Source organism: Alternaria triticimaculans (genome assembly GCF_023758025.1).
Source record: "Alternaria triticimaculans strain BMP 0046 chromosome Unknown scaffold_11, whole genome shotgun sequence".
NCBI lineage: Eukaryota > Fungi > Ascomycota > Dothideomycetes > Pleosporales > Pleosporaceae > Alternaria > Alternaria triticimaculans.
The window spans coordinates 514961-535357 of record NW_026055968.1 but is presented as its reverse complement, the minus strand read 5'-3'; the positions used below and the strand labels follow the sequence as shown (position 1 = coordinate 535357).

General features: G+C 53.8%; 7 protein-coding genes across 7 annotated transcripts; 3 read left to right on the top strand and 4 right to left on the bottom strand.

The window, feature by feature from the left end:
* Positions 1-3368: 3368 nt before the first annotated feature.
* On the top strand, positions 3369-4337 carry J4E78_007356 (uncharacterized protein; the record flags this gene model as incomplete). Its single annotated transcript, XM_049367963.1, has 1 exon — positions 3369-4337. The coding sequence occupies one exon, from the start codon at positions 3369-3371 to the stop codon at positions 4335-4337; it is 969 nt and encodes a 322-aa protein (XP_049220284.1).
* A 429-nt stretch (positions 4338-4766) lies between these two features.
* J4E78_007355 (uncharacterized protein) lies at positions 4767-6243 on the bottom strand (the record flags this gene model as incomplete). The annotated part of the gene is made up of 5 exons (XM_049367962.1): positions 4767-5438; positions 5506-5678; positions 5728-5950; positions 6001-6030; positions 6085-6243. The coding sequence occupies 5 exons, from the start codon at positions 6241-6243 to the stop codon at positions 4767-4769; spliced, it is 1257 nt and encodes a 418-aa protein (XP_049220283.1).
* A 2410-nt stretch (positions 6244-8653) lies between these two features.
* Positions 8654-9950, top strand: J4E78_007354 (uncharacterized protein; the record flags this gene model as incomplete). Its single annotated transcript, XM_049367961.1, has 2 exons — positions 8654-9356; positions 9412-9950. The coding sequence occupies 2 exons, from the start codon at positions 8654-8656 to the stop codon at positions 9948-9950; spliced, it is 1242 nt and encodes a 413-aa protein (XP_049220282.1).
* Positions 9951-12081: 2131 nt separating this feature from the next.
* J4E78_007353 (uncharacterized protein) lies at positions 12082-12863 on the bottom strand (the record flags this gene model as incomplete). The annotated part of the gene is made up of 2 exons (XM_049367960.1): positions 12082-12753; positions 12807-12863. 2 exons carry the CDS (start codon positions 12861-12863, stop codon positions 12082-12084), a joined length of 729 nt encoding a protein of 242 aa, XP_049220281.1.
* Positions 12864-13325: 462 nt separating this feature from the next.
* J4E78_007352 (uncharacterized protein) lies at positions 13326-14108 on the bottom strand (the record flags this gene model as incomplete). The annotated part of the gene is made up of 1 exon (XM_049367959.1): positions 13326-14108. One exon carries the CDS (start codon positions 14106-14108, stop codon positions 13326-13328), a length of 783 nt encoding a protein of 260 aa, XP_049220280.1.
* A 451-nt stretch (positions 14109-14559) lies between these two features.
* On the bottom strand, positions 14560-16228 carry J4E78_007351 (uncharacterized protein; the record flags this gene model as incomplete). The annotated part of the gene is made up of 4 exons (XM_049367958.1): positions 14560-15176; positions 15231-15661; positions 15709-15959; positions 16010-16228. The coding sequence occupies 4 exons, from the start codon at positions 16226-16228 to the stop codon at positions 14560-14562; spliced, it is 1518 nt and encodes a 505-aa protein (XP_049220279.1).
* A 2376-nt stretch (positions 16229-18604) lies between these two features.
* Positions 18605-19971, top strand: J4E78_007350 (uncharacterized protein; the record flags this gene model as incomplete). Its single annotated transcript, XM_049367957.1, has 2 exons — positions 18605-19145; positions 19196-19971. 2 exons carry the CDS (start codon positions 18605-18607, stop codon positions 19969-19971), a joined length of 1317 nt encoding a protein of 438 aa, XP_049220278.1.
* Between the last annotated feature and the right edge of the window lie 426 nt (positions 19972-20397).

Sequence of the window (20397 nt, the reverse complement as noted above, 5' to 3'; positions counted from 1 at the left end):
TCTTGGACCAGCCATGCGTTCACGCTAACTCCACGATATATAACCTGCTCCAGATCCCCACCACGAAAAGACCGTATCCCGCCATTTATTTTCCTTATTATATAAAACTTTATATACGTCCAGATATAATGGTTGCAAGACGAGGTCTGCCCTGTTAGTTTTGTCGACTACTGCTACGAAACCCATGACTTCTGTCGACACTACCTGCAATCTTATATATATAACGCCACGACCAGAATTGTGCCATGCAATTCGGATCGACACTCCCAGACCTTCGTTGCGAGACAATCTAGTCCGACAACCCTGATGTAACCGGGCCGGTGCCATTTGTATGGCATCCTAGCAATTGAGTCCGTAAGCTCTTCTGTTCCACAAAAAGGCGATTGAGCTGACGGTAATAGGTTTCCTCGAGCTGAGCACGGTTTCACCATGTCACTCGATGTATACTGTGCGAGAAAACGAAACGGCTCACAATGACAAGTCTCGCGGACAGGCACTCTGTCGCGTTTTACTCTGCGCGTGGTTCCTATATATATATATATATACACCCGGATTCCAGTGCATTCGCCTGTTGGCTCATGTTGCGGAACGCTGCTCGCATCGTCACTCGATAGCTGGATGAGTTTCCTGTCATTCAATTCACCAGTTGAACGGACTGTTCACGCCGTCAGCCAAGATTCAAGATCGACAGCCGACAGTCTTGACGTTCCTCCACGATGCGGTGCGTGCTGTCGTGGGCTCCGCCATTACACTGGATGAAGTTGATGTGGGGACTTATTTAGCTATGAAGATGTCGAGGCTGAGAAAGCGGGAAGAAAGCATGCCTTATATAATTCTCCCGCTTTGTGTATACGCGCACCCGCCGCGCTGCACGATGGTGTGCGAAAGCCGGTACGTATACTCATTCTATTCGATCGCCCGCGGATGGAAACCATGCTGGGCCTGTACGTTGAAAAGCGAAGATGACTAACAACTACCCAGATCAGACGGGTAACCGCTCCACGATACAGAATGTACCGTTGAAGCGTGCAGTGCTGGGTTCACTGGGAAGACGTGCCTCAATGGCGACCATTGGATGATTTCGTCCGTCGTGCGCCACTCGCCAACGAAACTTGACAAGGATGAGCAACAGGCGGCAGAATATATACAACTGGCAGGTGTCTTTCGCGATTGCAGTCTTGCGATTCGCGATGAGAACACACCACATGATTGACTGTGGACTTTCTCGCCGACTGGTACTGCGATGACACAGCGACGAGGCGCACACGATTGCCGCATCACTCAACCATCCCAAACACCAATGTACTCTCAAACGCAAAGATCGCAACGAGAGACTTGCTTCAAAACCGAATACTCGACGCGTGCTTTCCTCAGCACTCCATTACGAGAACAATATGCAAGTCCAACGCGCAAACTCTGCTCGTAAGAAAAGTTCATCCTGCAAGAAGAAGTTTCTGATACACAACCCTGCTGCGATCACAAAGTCCAGAACCGCACATCGTCATTTTCTCCTCTCCGCACACCCGTCATTTACTATTTTTGCGCCGTGCGCACCGGAAGACGTGGGCTTCCCCGCTCGCCTCGAGCCACCACGGCCCTCCTCTCTTGTCCGTATTGCGTGTCTGTGTTGCGTGCTCGGATCTCCCGAATCTTATCGGACAGACGCTCGGAGAGGAGGGATGATGGCGCATGTGAAGTTGTAATAGATAGGGAAGAAATCCAACAGATTAAAGTGTACGGAATTCCGTACTGAAGACGCGCAGCGAATGAAGGTCGCTCCCACTGCCGCACATGCTGACGTGAAGTACCGAGCCAATTGCCTCGGTTTCCCACGGAATCTTAGTCGTTTAGTGCTGATTGCCGGTGCCGCGCTCGCTAGTTAGGGCCTGGGAACTGCAGCAACCAGCACAACGGTTTTGCGCCAAGGACTGGGTACCAATTTTGGGCTGTCACTGGGCAATGCGTGGTCTTCACCCCTTCTTTTTTGATTCCAAGGCTAAGAGGCGATCCGCGTGGCCCTGTCTGGGAAACCGAATGCACAGACTGAGGGTGCGATCGCATCGTGCAAATTATTAAGGCGGTGGTCAGAGAGCGTTGTGTTCGCCCCGTAACGCGTCCAAACTTCTTGGGCACGAACGTCGCAAGGAGGAGCCTAACCATTTTGGGATATGGCTCTTGGGCACCGGCCGGCTAGTGCTACTGACATGCACCGAACCACGGTCGAAAATTTCGAGTCTGTCATCAAAGTTCATCAGCGTGCTGTGCGCATATTCAACAAGCAGGTTGATGCTGGATTTCGATGATGACTTTGCTTCACGGGCCAAACTTTGGGCTGCTGGATGGGCTCCCCAATATACGACTTACGAAGTACCTCCTATCTGGCAATAAAGACGACTTTCACATGACGTCTAGTCCACGTCCACGACCCGCATCGTTCATGCAAGGAAAAGACTCCGTGGGGTCCTCGGCAGCTGCGTAATGCAGACGAAACGTGGGAGCACAGACGAAAAGTAATGGGAAACCTCGAAAATACGGTGCGAAATCAAAGTGTCAAAAAGCTGTTATGCTGGATTTTAGAGTTTCGGACCGGTTTACGTCGCTTTGTTTGGCAAGCCTCAACAGCCCAAGGCGCCTCATTACCAACGGCTTTAACGCGAGCGCTCTGGGAAATTGAGCACATGTCATCGGATCGTAGTGGGAGTGTGTTCTGGACCTGCTCGCTAATGACTTACTCCACATTATTCTCCGACACATCCCAGCGATCATGTTTCGCATCACATGGGATGCCTTGGGTACTGATGGGTTTTGTCGTGAAGTGACGAGTATCGCAGCTGTCTCTATGGAAACGTTCGTGCATGGACGGGGTTCACTGACATCTGCAATATGCACTCCAACGGCTTTCTGAATGGTGAACCAGTCTTTCGTTCTTTGGTGTGCATGTAGCTAAGGCATAGGCGAAAAACACACCCCGGTCCTCGTCTTTCTGAGGTCATCGGATGCGAGTCCGAACCACAACATCGCCCCGCCTCAGCAGCATTGAGCCAATGAGGCGCTTTGCCGGACAGTCGCTGGACTATTGACCGAACGGCTCTGCATGGATCAACCGTTTTTCTGGCGTATTACGAAGATCGCCCCGCCTTGCTTTGCGACTGTTAGCGGGGCCGGAGGGACGCGCAGCTGTGTTTCCCAGTTTCAGCTGTATTTGTATCCCGTGGCGCCCGTGGTCAACACAACAACAACAATCGCAAAAAAGCAACTAGCATGCCCCTATCAACATAAACACCCTCGCGCGAACACCTCCTGAAACATTGAACTCTCTTCGGACCCAGGAATCGGAACTCAATCGAAATCAATCGCTCGCTGCCAGGATGTCGACTACCATTGGCGTGCCGTACGACGACCTTCGTCCGCATGTCCTGCGACAGAAGAAGTCGTTCTTCCAACGGCTGAACGAAACTCACGACCAGCTCCTTTCGCACATGCGGTCGTTGAAAGAGGATCCGGTGCTCTCGGTCAAGCAATCTGCGGAACGCACGAGGGCTTCATCGACAACATCGCTCACATCAGTGCCGGAGTCAGATCGGGAAAGCTCCCAGGACACGACACGATGCACCGAATTCGACCTCGAGACGCCGATATCCAGCGGCTTCCTGTCCCCGCCGATCTCCCCCGTCGAAGGCAGCTTCTTCCCCATCCAGCAATTCCTCATGCCCATGGACCGCAAGCCCAGCAAGGAATTCATCCAAGGCATGCAAGGCTACGTGCACTGGAAGCAAGCAACCTACGAGTCCACGCTCAGCCCACCCATCTCCCCACCCCAAACACCGCAAAGCAGCTACTCCTGGAGCTCCTCAAGAAGCACCCGCAGCGAGATGTCCGACGAGGAGATGGACGACTGGCTCGACCGGCCCATGGACGCAGACGTGCATCGCTTCCGCAAGATCTCCGCCTCTTCGCTGGAAGAATCGTCTGACTCCGACGGCGACGACGAGAAGAAGATCCACGTCATCCAAGAGCAGCCAGAAGACGAAGACGACAGCGCGTCCCGCGAAGAACGCCAGCACATCTCCGCTATGTGGCGGGAGACGTGGTGCATGCGCGACTCTCAGGCTGATATCTCGTTTGAAGACCAGATCGGCGAGATTGCGCCTGAAGCAACGCTGAAGGCTTCGCCGAAGTCAAACAAATCGAGGAACCGCGAGTCCAGGTTACTCTCGCTACCGGATGGAGTGCTCCGCAACATTGCGCTCCACGTGCCGCAGGAGCACACGCAGCCTTTCCGGTTGAGCTGCGCGAAGTTCGATACCCTTGTTCAAACACCACTGTGCTCTACTTGAGCTAATCGAGAAACATTTCCTTTGTCATTTTTGTCATTGCGTCCGACGTTTGTCGAGATTGCTGTTATATACACCGCCCCGAGTAGGGAGCTAGAGAGAGAAGCCGCAAGGCACCATTGCATTACCGCATTTTCATTATTGTTAGCAGTTCGAAATTCGGGCAAAAGAGTATCGCGTCGGAGACGGTGGGCCTGCGAATCTACATACTGCGTCGAACGAAGACAACATCAAGAGATGTTGCCATCGACGCACGGAATTGGCTGGGCAGGTTCGATTCAAATGTGGTGTTCAGATGGATATCATTAGATACATAATATTTATTAGTGTGAGCCATTAGATGAGCGATAGGGTATACATTAGACGAGACACAGACACAGAGAGAGAAACATAAGAAAGACATTACCATCACCACCAAACTTCGTTCCTACTTCACACCATCTCCTTTGCTTGTGGTCTCTGATACGTCCTCCCGCTCTCGTAGATGTCGTTTGAATGCATCGACTCAGTCACATCTACCTTTGTCGTCACGGTGATGTTGCCCATCCCGCTACTTCCATGTGCTTTGTTGTGCAGCCTTGTATCGCTCTCCGTGCTTCCTCGTTCCCCGCTCGTTGAGCTTCCTCCGGATGGACTCCTGCTTAGATCTCCAGTTTGCTTGTTCGCCGCATCGATTGTTGTGAGCATGTATGACTTGCCAGCAGCGCTATGACCTGCATACTCGCCCTCTGATGTCTTGTTCGATGCGAGAGGACCGTAGCTTTTGACCGCAGAGCGCTGCTTTGTACCTTTTCCGTATGCATCTGAGAAGTATCGCGGTTGCGAGTTCTTGCGGGAGCCGCTGCCGTATGTGGATACGAGGATGGATCGGAAGAGCGGTTTGAGGCAGGGCAGGTTGCCGGCGACGATACCCACGTTGCATTCGACGACGGTCCAGATGGTCATGTCGCGCGAGTCCCAGAGGAGGTCGCCTTCCCGTCCGTAATGAGGAAGGTAGGATAGTTTGACCAAAGCGGCGACTGTAGCGAATGTACCAAGGCTAAGGATGCAGATGAGGGACGCTTTGTGACGGCGGTTCATTTGTACGCCCCACAGCATAGGAATCTGCATGGGCGCGTTAGCATAGTCAATGCAGTGGTCAGGGTCTGGAAGCACTTGCAGGTATGCCAACTGAGAAGGCAATATCGGTGATGATGTTCAGTACGATGTTCAGGAAGCCCAGGGCTTGTCTCGTCTGGATGGTCCAGCATGTGCCTTTGGCGCTTTGATCCCACATGAGACTTAGGGGTTGGCATTGCGTGACGACTGTAAGGGCGCAGCCAATGGTATAAACCGTCATGAATACTAGGACTGGTTAGCTTCGCATATTGCTATCAGAGAGTTATGCACTCACCCATGATGCCGATAATCAAGCGCCTGTATAACCGTCCGACCGCGATCCGAAGGAGAAAGAACCCCACAGAGACCTTGACGAAACATATGGCGAACAGGAAGATTGGCTGCGAAATGAGGTTCAACCTCAGAGCGGCTACGAAGTCTTCCTTCTTGATATAGTCGATGTGTTTCCCTGCCCCCATGTGAACTTGTGGTATAACAAGGCATTGACCAGCAATGCACTGCAGAGTGTTAGCAGTGTGCGGTAATCCCAAGAACAGTCGGTCCATACCAATGTCATAGCCAACAGCATCACATAGTCCTGATCGCACAAAGTCAGTGTTGCTCACCCATGCCTTGCCAGCGGAGTACTCACGTCCCAACCAACATTCCTGATCATCTTAACTCGGACATAGAACCTCGCAATCGTCGTGAGCACGGCCACGACGGTGACGGTTAGCGTGCTCGCGAGGATGGTAGGACCCTGATCTTCGTAAGGTCGCATTGGTGGCATGGCTGCGCCGCTTTGCTGCATTGTGGGAAGCACGTCAATTGAAGGTGAAGGATTCCAGATCACGCAAGTTTTTCGATGTTCCAGCAAGATGCTTGCACTATATGCAATATAATACCAGCGAGCGGGAGTTCGCGACGACGTCAGGGGTTTCACATGGCGTACGTCTTGAGACCAGCAGCTCCTGTCTGCAAGACCTTAAACCGCCACACGGAAGGACGGAGAGAATACAGTTAACGCGAACCTTGTTTTCTGGCATCTGCGATCCATCACGCGGCGCAAGAGGTTGGGCTCATCGAATCTGGTACCGAGCCATAACGACATGTGCTGGCGAGAAACCGTCTGGACTAGTCTCGCTACACCTGGAAGGAATGGTGGCTGTGGACGGCTGATTCGAGAGGAAAGTATGGGTCTTTGCGTGGCAGACTGACGGGGCAGGAAATAGTATCCCTTGATCCAAGATTACCCCTGCAGACGCAGAGTCTCAAGTGCAGGGTCTCGGGCACGGCGCTGGTAGGGTAATCTAAGTGCGGTCCTAAAGAACCTCGGGAGTTGCGACGGCACTGGCGACGGCACTGAGCTGTGGCTGAACGCCCAGTGTAGCGGCACGTTCTGACAGTAGTGTATGAGTTGAATAGTCACTGAAGCTGTTCTTCGTGCTACCATTCCGTGAATGCGGATGAACCTATCCACAAAAAGCAGACAAAGATGCGTAACTGCGCTACCGGCCACGTGGATATGAAGCTGCCAAGGTAAGGCAGCGAGGGAGTATCCAAAGTGCCGCATGAACCTCACTCTAGAAATCGTTAAAGCGAGTGATGAAGAGCTAGAAGCTGCATGTCATACCGTTTACTGCACATCTTCGAAACTAAACCCACTGCACTGTGCTAGTCTAGAGCACGGGCCGGTGGAGAATGATTTCGTCAATACGGAGTACAACCGAGCATTGGCAGGAGAAGAGAGGAGTTCGCAGAACAATCTGAGGACACAGATGGTATCAGGCCATGAAGAGAAGGGCCGTTGCGGGAAAGTAGAGTGAGCAGATCCCCCGGGCCGCGTAGGCTATGCTTGGACACGCCGTCTGCCGGTCAGCTCGAGAACAAACTGACAGCATATTGCAGTACATCTACTGCAAACCGAGGCAGGACTGAAGAGAGCTGAGAGATCGGCTAATATCTGCTGCGCTTGTCGCTTCCAGGCGCCTTGTAAGGAAGGTCGTAACAGACGGCACGCTTTCAGAGACTCGAAAGGTGGTGCGTAAGCCAATGACCGCGCCAGAATGGGGCCTCCCGTGCGGCTGCACGTTAGATTCGCAATCGAGATTAACCGGTAGCTTGGAAGCACTGGAGGCCTCACTGGCCTTGCGCTCGGTGTGAATATGGAGTGGAGGAAGCGGGACGGGGAGTCGGCAAGACGGATCTCATCCCTTAGCGTGGCCTAGCGCCATGGCATGATTGCGCCACCAATGTGCAGCGGCATAGAATGCTTAGCAGTCTTCACCTAACACGCACGATATCCGAGCGACCAGACCCGATGCAGGCTCCTGAATTATGGAAGGATCAGTACACTTTTCAGGGAATCTTCGTATACCACATGGCTTGCCGCCAGGATGAATATTTCCTCTCCTGCACGTGGGCGGGTCGCGGCTCATTATGCAGGTCTCGGACGTGATGACCTGCAGACGTGGAACAGACTGGTATCAGGGCATCCTCGGCAGGAAATGATAGATTTACGGACATGATCGAGGTAGAGTTGTCGAACTACCTGTTGTATGGGTAACTAACAACCGCGGAGCGCATACATTACTCGCAGCCGGCATGATTCAGAATGCTGCGCGCCCATCATGTTCCCGCGCATCAACTTTGGGTCTTTATCCAAACGACGCTAGGCCCGTGGCCATCTGAAGACCGGGCAGCCTTGACATGACACTATGGGTACATCGGCGCCATATGAGTTGTCCGGCAAGCTACTTCCGATCTTGCCATGCACATGTCGCCGAACGATGGCTCTTCGTATGGACTCGCTTGAGAACACGACCCGGTTCGTAGGTAGCCCGCCAATCTAGCCTCAGGGTCCTTGCGCTCAGGGCATGAGTATAGTCGGAGATGGGTAGGCACAGGCTCCAGGCACCGAAAAGTTATTGGCCCCACACGTGGCATCGCCTTGCCTTGCTCCAATTCTTCGCCAGCAGACGGAGATAGCAAGACTAGATGCGGTGTACAGCACTGTTCCAGCAAGGTCGTGGTGGCTTCGGCATGTACTCGCCACCAACCCCGGCAGTGAGCATGGCAGGCTCAATCGGTAGCGGTGTATGGTCATCTCTTCGAGGTATATGTATGGGAGCGGCACGTTTTTCTTTTGCTCATCAGCACTCAGCTTCTTCTGCTAAATAAGCCACTTCCTGATCCATCAGTTCCATTGGTCAACAGACAATATGCGTTTCAACTCCCCCATCGCACTGGCCCTGCTCGCTGGAACTCTATCACACGCGCTACCAGCTCCACAAGATGCGCCGATAGACCCCTCCTCGCTACCTACTGCTCCCTCGAGCGATCCTTCGGTCGCAACCGAACAACTTGAGCAATTGGCTCTCTTCGCTCAGCAACAAGTCGAGGAAGCACTTGCAGCAACTTCATCAAAGCGAGCTGCTTGCACCTGGAACAATGTGTCGGTACGCAAAGAATGGAGCGCCCTGACGAAGCCGGAACGCAAAGCCTACACCGATGCCGTACTCTGCCTCCAGAAGAAGAAGGCCAACACGCCTGCTTCACTCATCCCAGGAGCAAAGTCTCGCTTCGATGACTTTGTTGGCAACCACATCCTGAAGACCATGGAAATCCACTACACTGGTACCTTCCTGGCATGGCACAGGTACTTCACCTGGCAGTACGAGCAAGCTCTCAAGAACGAGTGCGGCTACAAGGGCACTCAGCCTTACTGGGACTGGGCCAAGACTGCTGCTAGCGGTCTCGAGAAGTCGGCTATGCTCGACGGATCTGCCTCTTCCATGTCCGGCAACGGAAAGTTCATTCCCGGCCAGGGACAAGTTGTCATTGCGGGCAGAGGCGAGCCATACATCTACATTCCCGCCGGTACCGGTGGCGGCTGTGTAACGAGCGGTCCATTCAAGGACATGAGTAAGTACCCAGTACAAACCCTAGATGTTCAGACAGATACTAACAATCATTCCAGAGGTCAACCTTGGCCCCGTCGCTCTGAGCACAACCAACGGAACCGAGATTGCAAACGGCGACGGCCTTTCCTACAACCCCAGATGTCTGACACGCGACTTGACCGACTACAGCAACAAGAAGTGGGCCAACGCGACCGCCATCGCCGACCTCATCATCAACAAGAAGGACATTTGGCAATTCGAGATGGTCATGCAGGGTGTACCAGGAACAGACAGCCTGGGTGTCCACGGCGGTGGTCACTACTCCATGGGCGGTGACCCCGGCCGTGACTTCTTCGTCTCTCCCGGTGACCCGCTCTTCTACCTCCACCACGCTCAGATTGACAGGACTTGGTGGATCTGGCAGCAGCTCGACCGCAAGAAGCGCACGAGCGAGGCTGGCGGTATCTCGGGTACTGGCACCTTCTTGAACATGCCTCCCTCGGCCAACACGACCTTTGACACGACTATCAACCTTGGCTATGCTGCGGATGGCACAGAGAGGATGGAGGATCTGATGAGCACGACTGAGGGACCTTTCTGCTACATCTACGTATAAGCTTGAATGACCATTATGACACGCATGTATGCGTCTGTATATACAAAATAATTAGTAATTAGACATGAAATCCACAAATCTCGAAGAACTGAACCAGAAGCGCTTATCCGACCTCAGATATGCATCATATGCTCTAGACAGCATAAAACACCTCCTTCCACCGCCACAACCTCGCGCATCCAACCAAAAAACCACCACCAACCATACAAGCACCCGCCACCTTCATCGCAATCTGCCCACCCCGCTCACTCCCCTCAATCAACGCCGCAGCCCCAACAACCCCACCAAAAGCACTAAACCCCGCCAACACCATACCAACAGCAACCCGTGCGGGCATATCATCCTCCCACCTCCCATCTACCTTCCTACTAAGAAACGACGCCACAACAACCATATGCAGCGAAAACACCACTCCAAGCGCAACCCCATACAGCGCCGCAAGCGGAATAACAACAACGAGTCCCGGATATAGCACAGGCGCAAGACATACCGCACCCCCCAGCACCGCCGCAGCAACGAACATATTCACCGCTCCAACCGTTCTTAAAACATATATGTTTGCCGCTGCAGAGCCTGACACAGCGGCAACGCTTAACATAGCGAGGAGACTGTATGTTGCTGTATCCGGGAAGAAGAGGCCGGGGGGTTGGGTGAGGAGCAGGATGCTGTAGAAGGGGTATATGAGGGTCCCTGAGAAGACAAACATGTAGCCGAGGAGAAACCACATACCACCGCCTTTTAAATCGTCCAGGAAGTGTTTGGGCATACAGAGACGAATTGTATGTCCGTTCATCCAATCCTTCTCTTTCTGTGGATCGAGGCGAGCGAGGAGGAAGAATGCGGTGAGCAGTGTGGCAGCTGTTACGGCGCCGGTGTAGAGATGTAGGCGCGCCGCGTTACCACCTTCACTGCTTTCGTATGCAAATCTGGATAGAGCGGTATACACGACCGCCCCTGCGAAGCCCGCAAACCCACTCTGCACAGACACCAGCGGAACATCGTTTCTGTAGTGCCCGGCGAGGACTAGACTGCTAATCGTGAAACACGCCCCCAGTGCGGTGCCTAGAACGGGTCCTTGCAACACGACCACAGCGACATAACTCTGCGTTGCATACAACGAGAACTGTGCCGCAATCGCTACGAGTACGCTTATTCCAAACAAGACTCTCCAGCCCCAGGGTCGGGCACCGGAGTCGAGTATACAGCAGCGGTATACATAACCGATTGGCAACGGCGCGGCGAAGAGAAAGAAAAGTTGTAAACTCGGTATTATAGCTAGACCAAGCATCGAACGCCTAGGCAATACCGTTGTAAAGTGGTGTTCCAGCGTCGTGCCATACGACAAGGGCGTCCCAATAACGTTGAAGAGAACAAGGGCTTGGGCCCACATGCTTTATTGAGTCGGTCAGCGCAGTTCCAAGTCTTTAATATGCGGAGAAGGGGGCAGGGAGGGAGCGAGGGAGGGGCGTACGATCGGTTTCGCTGTCTGGGCGCTGGCTCGCGAGACGGGGGTGAGGAGGACCGATGACGTGTAGGGGCTGCTGGTCTGTTGGAAGGATTCCATTTTGAAACTGCAGCTGGGATGCCGAAGTTGCCTTGTTGGACGGCGGCGTAGCTGGGGGGTTCGAAGGGTTGGGGTTGGCGACGAGACATTGCGGTGGCACTTCGGGCTGCGTGTTCAAGATGTGGTGCGGTGAGTGATGTGCGAAGCTGTAGCGACTTCAGTAGGGTCTGGTAGTGAAGTGTGGAGATATCAACGCATCTGCTTGACCTGCAAACGAGAAAGCGGAGTGCAATTGACTGGTATGTGGTTGGTTCTGTTGGTAGGCCTGTCAAACACACCAGCTGCATGTCAATGCCGTCGCGAGTATGTCCTTGAAGTAGGACTTGATGGCGATGATGCACTGCAAACAACCACGCTGTCACAAGAGTGCTAGTATGTCTGTTGATAAGCGAGGAAATCTCATATTCAATCTTCCTATACCACATTAGTTCCGATAGAAACCCTGTTCATCCCATACCATCCCGCAATCCACACGTCGTAACAACGAACCCAAAAACAACCCAAAAACGCCAGGGCGCAGTCCTCGCACCCACATCTCCATCCATCCCATCTTTCCCACCACCCCATCTAAAAGATAGAATTGACAATATTTCCACCAATCGTAGCACCCGCACCAAAAATCGCCGCATTCCCCAACTTCTTACCAAACTTCTTGCCATTCTGCTCCATCTTACTCGGCTCACCAGCCGGCTGCACCTGTCCTCCCTGCTGCGCACCACTCGCAATATCCAACGGCATGTTACCGTAGTTACTCGGTGCGGGCGCCCCACTGTAAGCAGGAACAACGCTCTTCTCCTCTTTGCGGACGTAGCTAGCAGGGAAGATACCCTCCATACCCGTGCGCTCGTTGCGTCCCTTCCACCACTCGTTGTTCATGTACTCCGTCACAACGACCTTGTCGTTGGGCATAAGCGCGAGGTCACCCGCGTCTTGCGCGTTGTACTGGTACATTGCTGAGGCGTGGGCGAGGACGGGGGGGCCGGCGGGTGTGGCGGGGACGGAGGGGTAGGCTGGGGGTGGTGCGTTGGTGGGCGTGTCGGCGTAGTAGCCGATGTTTGCTGGGTTCTTCTTCTCGGGGGGAGGCGTGGGCTCGCTCTGGATGTTCATCGCAGAGAGCTGCGCTGAGGGCACGGCGGGGAGGGCGCGCGCGCTGTTTTCCGCTGAGACGGGGAGTTGCGATGCGATGGTGTCGTGTTGCGCTGGGGTGAGGACGTTGGACTCGACGAGAAATTCGAGGTTCTGCGTCCATGTCGTTAGAATCATGTGATGTTCAGGAGCTGGATACTGCTTACGTTCTTGATGTCGCGGAGAGACCGGTTGATCATCGCGTTTCTGAAGCTGTCCGCCATGATGAGTGTGTTTTAAGTTTCTCGGTCGCGTGTAATGCGCAAATATCGGTTCTATGAAGACGCTCAGGCAGATTGTAAGGAGAAGTCGGTCAGAGAATGCGCGACGGGAGTTGGTGAGACGGGGTGGAGTTGATACGGGCGGGAGCACGCCTAGCACCCACACCACTCGGAACGTCTGCGCCGCATTGGGGCTGTGCGCGTGTTGGCTGCGCAACTGCCCCGACTTTATTTGTTGAATGAAACAGCCATTGATCTTACTAGGAACGCATCTGATGGCATTGTTTTTTTTTGCGATCACTTGCTCATAGCAAAAGATGGTTTTCTCAACGGCACATCTCCTTAAGCCTATACATCAGGGTCCAAATGTGGCTTGAATTTCTAGGTACCAATAGGCCCCACTCTGCCATCTATCCGTCCATCCATGCTTCCTGAAACACATACTAGCCCTCAAATCCTCAACATCTACTTCTCCGACAAGAAAATCTGCCTATACATCTCCTGCCTCTTATTCTCAAACGCATCAAACGCCTTGCCCACAAACCCCACCGGAATCTGTTCCTTCCCCTCCACCAACCCCTTCCACGCCTCCTCCGTAAACTCCGCTAGCGGCATCCCAATATTGCCTCCATCCTTGATATCAGGCTGATGCTTCTCATCATGCAACTCCGTTTGTACCGCAGGCGGGAAGATCTCAATGACCTTGATGTTGCCCGGGCCATTGCCTAGTTGATGGCGCAGCACGAGGATCATGTGGTGCAGTGCGGCTTTGGAAGCGCAGTAGTTTGGGCAGCGGGGCAGGGGCATGAGGGCGAGGCCTGAGGTTGTGTAGATGAGGCTGGTTTCGTTGTCTTGCTTCTGCAGGAACGGGATGAATGCTGTGGTGAGGTGCATGTAGCTCAGGTAATTCGTCCTAAACTCCATTTCTAGCACATCCAAGTCCACTGTCTCGGGCTTGGAGAAGTCGAAACCGCGCTGGATGCCCGAGTTGAGGAAGATGGAGTCGAGGTCCGGATGTGCGCTTGTTACATCTTTGACGAACTTGGGGATTTCGTCTAGCTTGGTGATGTCGAAGGCGTAGGTTGAGACTTTGTCGCTGCCGTGCGCCTTTTGGAATTCATCGAGCTTTTCTTGTCGTCGGCCGACGATGATGGCGTGTTTACCGTCTTGGACTATCTTCTCGGCGAGTGCCCAGCCGATGCCGGATGTGGCGCCTAGGACGAGGACTTTGTTGTACTTGAGAGACATGATGTGGTTTTGATACGAATGTTTCGTTGATAGGTAGGTATGGAAAGCGGCCGGGAAGGCGCGTCTTTATAGCGAAGCTGTAGTGTTCATGGAAACATCATCAACGCCGCCACCAGCCAATCTCTACCCTAGCTCGATAACTACTGTTATCCCCACCATAGCAAGATCTCGGTGGTATCGGAGTTTAAACGCGATGGATGCTGCTGCGTGGTGTGCGAGAATTCTAGAACGTATACGTCATGGTGAAGATGTGGATCGGGGCTCGGGGCTCGGCAGTTGCGACGGAGGTACCTGAGCAGGCCATGGCGTCCTCTGTACAACAGGCGAAGAACGACACAATGTGAATGTTGGTATGATGTTATAGATTGAGTTTTTTATTGGTGCCATGTCTAGCAACTGGGGTATCAAATTATGTTATTAAGTATCGCCGTCCCACCTCTTCACGCAAGCATTATGCGCAAAGAAACCTGCGCATCCAAGCATTACCCTTCTCCTCATCCGCATCCCTAGTCAACTGACTATTCGCACGCGAAACATTGACAAACTTCGGCCACGTGTTGGTGAGAACAAGGTACTTGATCTCCTTCTCGGCAGCATCAAACACGAGCTCATTGAACGCATCCGGCACCTCGACATCGGCAACAGACTCGTCGTCGTACAGCTCGCCCATGCGAGACACGGCTCTAAGGTTGGCGCGTCCGAGCTTGTCGAGGCTAATGGCGTTGGGGGAAAGGTGGTTGCTTTTGGCGGAGACGTTGATGGGCAGATCGGAGGCGTCATCGGGCATGACGTTGTCGAAGGGTGTGGCGTCGCTGACGGATGAGGATTCGGAGTTGCGGCGGCGGCCGAATAGGAGGTTTGCGGTCCTCTCAAAGACCATGTGGAGGAGCTTCATCTCTTTGGATGAAATGTTGATAGGAAATTCGGAAAACTCGAGAGAGATGAAGTGAGCGTAGATGCGCGTGGCAGCGAGGAACTGCCTGCGCCGGTGTTCGGCGATGGATGCCTTGGGTGAGAACCAGTAGAGGCGCCAGTCTGCGACGTGGGTGAGGAAGCTGACGTTTTCGCCTGTTGGATGTAGTCAGTATACGTTCGTGCAGTAGTTGGGCGTGAAAGACTTACCAGAAAAATCCTTCAAAGCAGCAAACTGGAGCAGTGGCATGGCATTAGTCCTGAGTGCGTTCTCCAGAGCAGTCATGGTCAGGATGTCGGACTTTTGCGAGTCGAATGACTGGAATGACTGGTTGCCGATGCTGACCTCCCCGCCAGACTTGAGTGTGGTCGTGTTCGAGTATTCACTGGTGCTCTTGACGTCGATGGAGGCTGCGTCCAAGCCTGCCGATTTCTGGCGAGCTTCCCAGTTTGCGATTGCGTCGAGAGTCTCTTGGCGGAGTTTGTTGCCTCTGAGTACGTCGAGGATAGGGAAGCCGATGCTGGTGATCTCCATGATGCAGAAGCAGACTGAGAACCACACTGGTGGAGGGAAGACGGCGTTCATGGGAGCAAACGCGGGAGTGTAGAGACCGATGAGCCAGAGCGGAGATGCGGGAAGCCTGCGGGAGTCAGTGACGAACGCGAACAAGCAATTCCTAGTACATACCCAGCAACGCAGCAGATAATAGTCTGTAGGCGCCAACCGTGCACATCGCGGATGCCGCGAGACTTGAAGAGAATCCAAGGCGCGTATACCCAGGACCAAAACAGCTGCCACACGATCGATAGCCACCATTCCCAGCCCTTGCTGCACTTCATGCGCACTTCCATACCGGTGCCGACAACGGTGTAGTCGATGATACCAAAGCCACTGTGGAACTTTCGGGATGCGAAGTATACAAAGAGAGTGAGGGCCATCTATGCAGTGGATTAGCTTATGTTAAGTAGTAGCTGTAGAGGGTGCTTACCTGAACAGCCATGCCAATGCCGATGAAGATCAATGTTCGTTCGATATTGTCGGCGCGCTCCATTCCATTCATGATCCTCTTCCAGCGGCTGTTGACGACCTCTTGAGCCTTTTTCTCATCGATGGGCTCGTGGTCCTTCAACGAGCTCATCCGAGCGAAGTGCTTCTGGCGAGCTGCAAGGTGCAAGAACTGACTGTTCGAGGCATGGAACAGGGCCATTCCTAAGGGCACAAGAATTGACATTGCCCAGAACTCGACCGAGCAAGGAAATACAGCGCCGAATGGGTAGGCTAGGGGTATCAAGTCAGCACATGCTCGGTGTTGGCAGATCCACGTAATGCAAAAGCAAACTTGGATGTAGTAGATGTGGGCGTACGTACATAGCGTGCAGAGGGCACCATAGATGTGAAGGACGGAAACACCAGCGAACAAAAGCGGCAGCCTACGCATACGCAGCGATGGGTGTTGGCGATGAGTCCATAGGAAAGCGAAACCAGACAACAGTGACAAATTCCAAAGAATGAAGATGGTAATGTACGTCCAGCCAACGCCGTCGAGGACAAGGAGTGGGTTCACCATGGTGTCAGTAGGGGAATGTTCAAAGAGCGTGATGAGTACTGAAGCTCGTTCGACGACACTGGTATCGTGAAGTTGGCAGACGCCTCCAACCTTATACAGACCGCCTCAGGCGTTGGAAGTTGATGAAAGAATCGGCGAGACGACAGGAAAGAAGGTTCGCGGCATGGTGCAGGGTGCGAAGATCGACATTCTCTCCCGAAGATTCATCTTGGACGCGGGAGATGTGCCAGGGTGCGCGATGTCGATAAAGTTGTCAGTGTGCACCTGTCAGCAAACGATGTGCCGCTAGCTTCCACCGGATGGTAAGCCAGCGTCGGATACGGCTTCGCTCTATGCTCATTAGGCTAGTCTACGATCTGTCAACTGGGCATCCTGAAGAATTCCGTGGATCGTCATTTAATCGCCCAATACCCCAGGATCACATCCCTTCCAGATGATGCGTCCTTGCTTTCGTACGGTTGGGCGTGAAACATCTGGTTGGTGTGCCTGATGTTTTGTTTTTCTGCTCAGATGCCGACTTCTCGGAGAGATTGACACCCTGCATACACAATTGTCGCGCGGAGAAAGGGTAACACAGCCACATCAAGGCTGCGAATTCTGTCCTCGCTCTGGTTGCCATTCCGCGCGGTCGCGTCGATCTCAGGAACATGAGTTCGCCGACCTCTAACCGAGCCAGAACGCCGACGTTTCTCGACGACCTATGCCGAATAGCTAGTTACACTCGTCATCAGTATGACTCGCCTCCTGGCAGCTGGCTCTCCCTGGCGGGCGTCCTCTATCCGGGTGCGCGGGAGTCCGGCCACGATGGATTTCACGGGAGGGCTCTTGTCACTTGGTCCAAGCGTTGAATCACACCAATGCCGCTGTCGCGCAGCGTGTCTGCTGTAGTTCCTGACGATCTTAAGCAATCCGATAGAACGATAGAGCCAGCCTATGGAGAATGGGGCGTGGATGCCAATGATTCGATAGTCAAGTTGATAAAGCGATTAGCTAAATGCCACAACCGACCTAGATGATCGTCAGGGACAGCGAGCGATTCCTTAAGCACGTAATCGAACGACGTCCTGTCACTGTGCAGGACGGCACTTGAGCACGTGTGTGTAGTTATGTTGAACCGAGCTGCTGAAGGTAAATCGGCACGATAGGGTTGAGAAGCGCCGTTCCGCGAGTCCAGGCTATTTTCATCCTCGTAACAAGGCACTTTGAGTGAGGCGACAAGAATCATGGCTGTTCAGCAGCGGACAGGCTTCAGAGATTTCAAGCATCCGCTCACATGACCCCAGGCGGTTGGTGTGTAGGTAGGGGAGGGAGCGGTACGTCGGTTGCGTGCCTCGAAGGACGCCAAGTGGTCCAGACTCTTTGGTTCACTAACGAAGTGTGCAGGTTTTTGCGCGTAGGTCCCGTTCGTATCCTCGACGGAGTTCATCGCTGAGAGGCTGCATGCGGGTAGGTCCTTCAGCTGCGGAGATGTTTGATCCCGTTGTATTGCTATGAGGTAGCTGCTCGCCTCTCGTGCACATAGCCACGATCGCCATGTGGTAGCATGGCAACATCCGCGCCTGCAGTCTCCCCGCTCAGGGGGCCTGTCCCAGTCTATGATTCTGCAGCGCGGGAATAACGGAAAGGGAAGATCCGGTGCCTCCCTAAGGTTATACGGTATGGCGTCTGCTCAGCCATTGAGTAGTCACTTCATACCGATACATTGAATTTGCTAAACGTCGTCGATGAGCACGCTTGCTAAGACATTGGCAGAGAAGCGTGTCTGTGAGTGAAGCAAAGGACATCAGTGACTCCGGGCCGAGCGTGGTGTTTCGTTGAGGAAGTGTCGAGGAGGGGGAAATTGGGCACGAGTGCAGAAGAGGAGAGGCGTCGGCGTTTCGTGTTTCGCATGTCGCATGACGGCAGCCTCGCCCCGCGCAAGTGGGGCATGACTCGCGCTATGGGATTTTCTCCCCGCCATGCTCTTCGCGTCACTCTTGGGCTTACGCACACCACGCCCAGACATCACGCCCGAATATGCCGCCCTCGCCCTGCGCACTATGCAAGGTGAATCGGGCACTCATACTGCGCCCCAAGGACCACTCCAAGCTATGCAAGACGTGCTTCATCTCGGTCTTTGAAACGGAAATTCACCACACCATCACGACAAATTCCCTCTTCCAACGCGGCGAAAAGGTTGCCATCGGCGCATCGGGTGGCAAGGACAGCACCGTCCTCGCTTCTGTTCTCAAGACACTCAATGAGCGCTACGACTATGGCCTTGATCTCATCCTCCTGTCAATCGATGAGGGGATCAAAGGCTACCGAGATGATAGTCTGGAGACGGTGAAGAGGAACGCGGAGCAGTACAGCATGGACTTGACCATCTTGGGATATGCAGAGCTGTACGGGTGGACAATGGACCAAGTGGTGGAGCAGGTGGGCAAGAAGGGCAACTGCACCTACTGTGGCGTCTTCAGGCGGCAAGCGCTTGATCGTGGGGCGTCGAGGCTTGGAGTCAAGCATGTAGTGACGGGACACAATGCGGATGACGTCGCCGAGACGGTTCTAATGAACTGTAAGTACTGCCTCCAACGTTCAATTTCTACAGAACACTGACTAGAACAGTGCTCAGAGGCGACCTGCCCCGTCTGTCGCGCACCACTTCCATCATCACATCTACGCCCTCCGCGTCGTCTGATCCGGCTTCGAATACCAATATCAAGCGCAGCAAGCCTCTGAAATACGCATACGAGAAGGAGATCGTCCTTTACGCCCACCACAAGAGTCTCGATTACTTCAGTACGGAATGCATATACTCGCCTGAAGCCTTCCGCGGCAGTGCACGTGCTCTGATCAAGAACCTTGAGAGAGTGCGACCCAGCGCCATCCTCGATGTGGTCAGGAGCGGCGAGGATATGGCAAAGCTAGTGCCGGGTAGCGACGAGGGCTGCGGAGGTGCTTGTGCGAGCAACGTACCTGTGGCTGAAGAGGAGGAAGGCGGATGCGGAAGTGCCCAAGGGCGTAGCACAGGTGGCGAGATGGGTAGCGTCGAGGCTCAACTCAGGCAGAACGAAGCAGCAGTCGACGGCAATCTCGAGACCGAGATCACTACCAAGAGCGTCAACGGCAGCGGTCAGCAAAGCAATGGTGCAGTACCACTAGCGAACGGAAAGAAGACCAAGAAGGGCTTCACGCCCAAGAAGACGAGCAAGCAGGTCATGGGCCAGTGCAAGAAGTGCGGATACCTTTCGAGCCAGGAAGTCTGCAAGGCCTGCGTCTTGCTTGAAGGCCTCAACAAAGCACGGCCGAAGAACAAGATCGAGGTTGGCTACGAGGTCCAAGATGTTAGCCTGAACAGCGTTCGAGACGAGCTTGAAGCAACGACGATAGGAGGAGAGTGAGGAAACCGCCGACGATGTGTTCTACGACTACACCTATCGCGCAAGTTGCCATCACGGCATCAATTCGGCCACAAGAATCGACCGACACATTCACGATCAGAAGGACAAGTCTATGCGACAACGCACCGATAGCTTGCACAACACCGACGTCATGAATGCGGGAGTGCTTCCCTCTCAATGGGTCGGCACATCTCAGGTAACATTCACACCGAAGCTTTGGTCGACATGGTCGGTGTGCGCTACAAGAGCTCGTGGTTGAAAGGTCGGTGAGACAACCCCGGGCGATGGCAGCGTGACCTGTCAGGCCAAGACCGGTGTCTCAGTCACACGAGAGTCAACACTCCACTACCCCGCACGAATGATCTCGCACCCGCACCCGCCCTTGTCTCACCCGAGCTGTGACCATACTTAATTTGCACGACATCG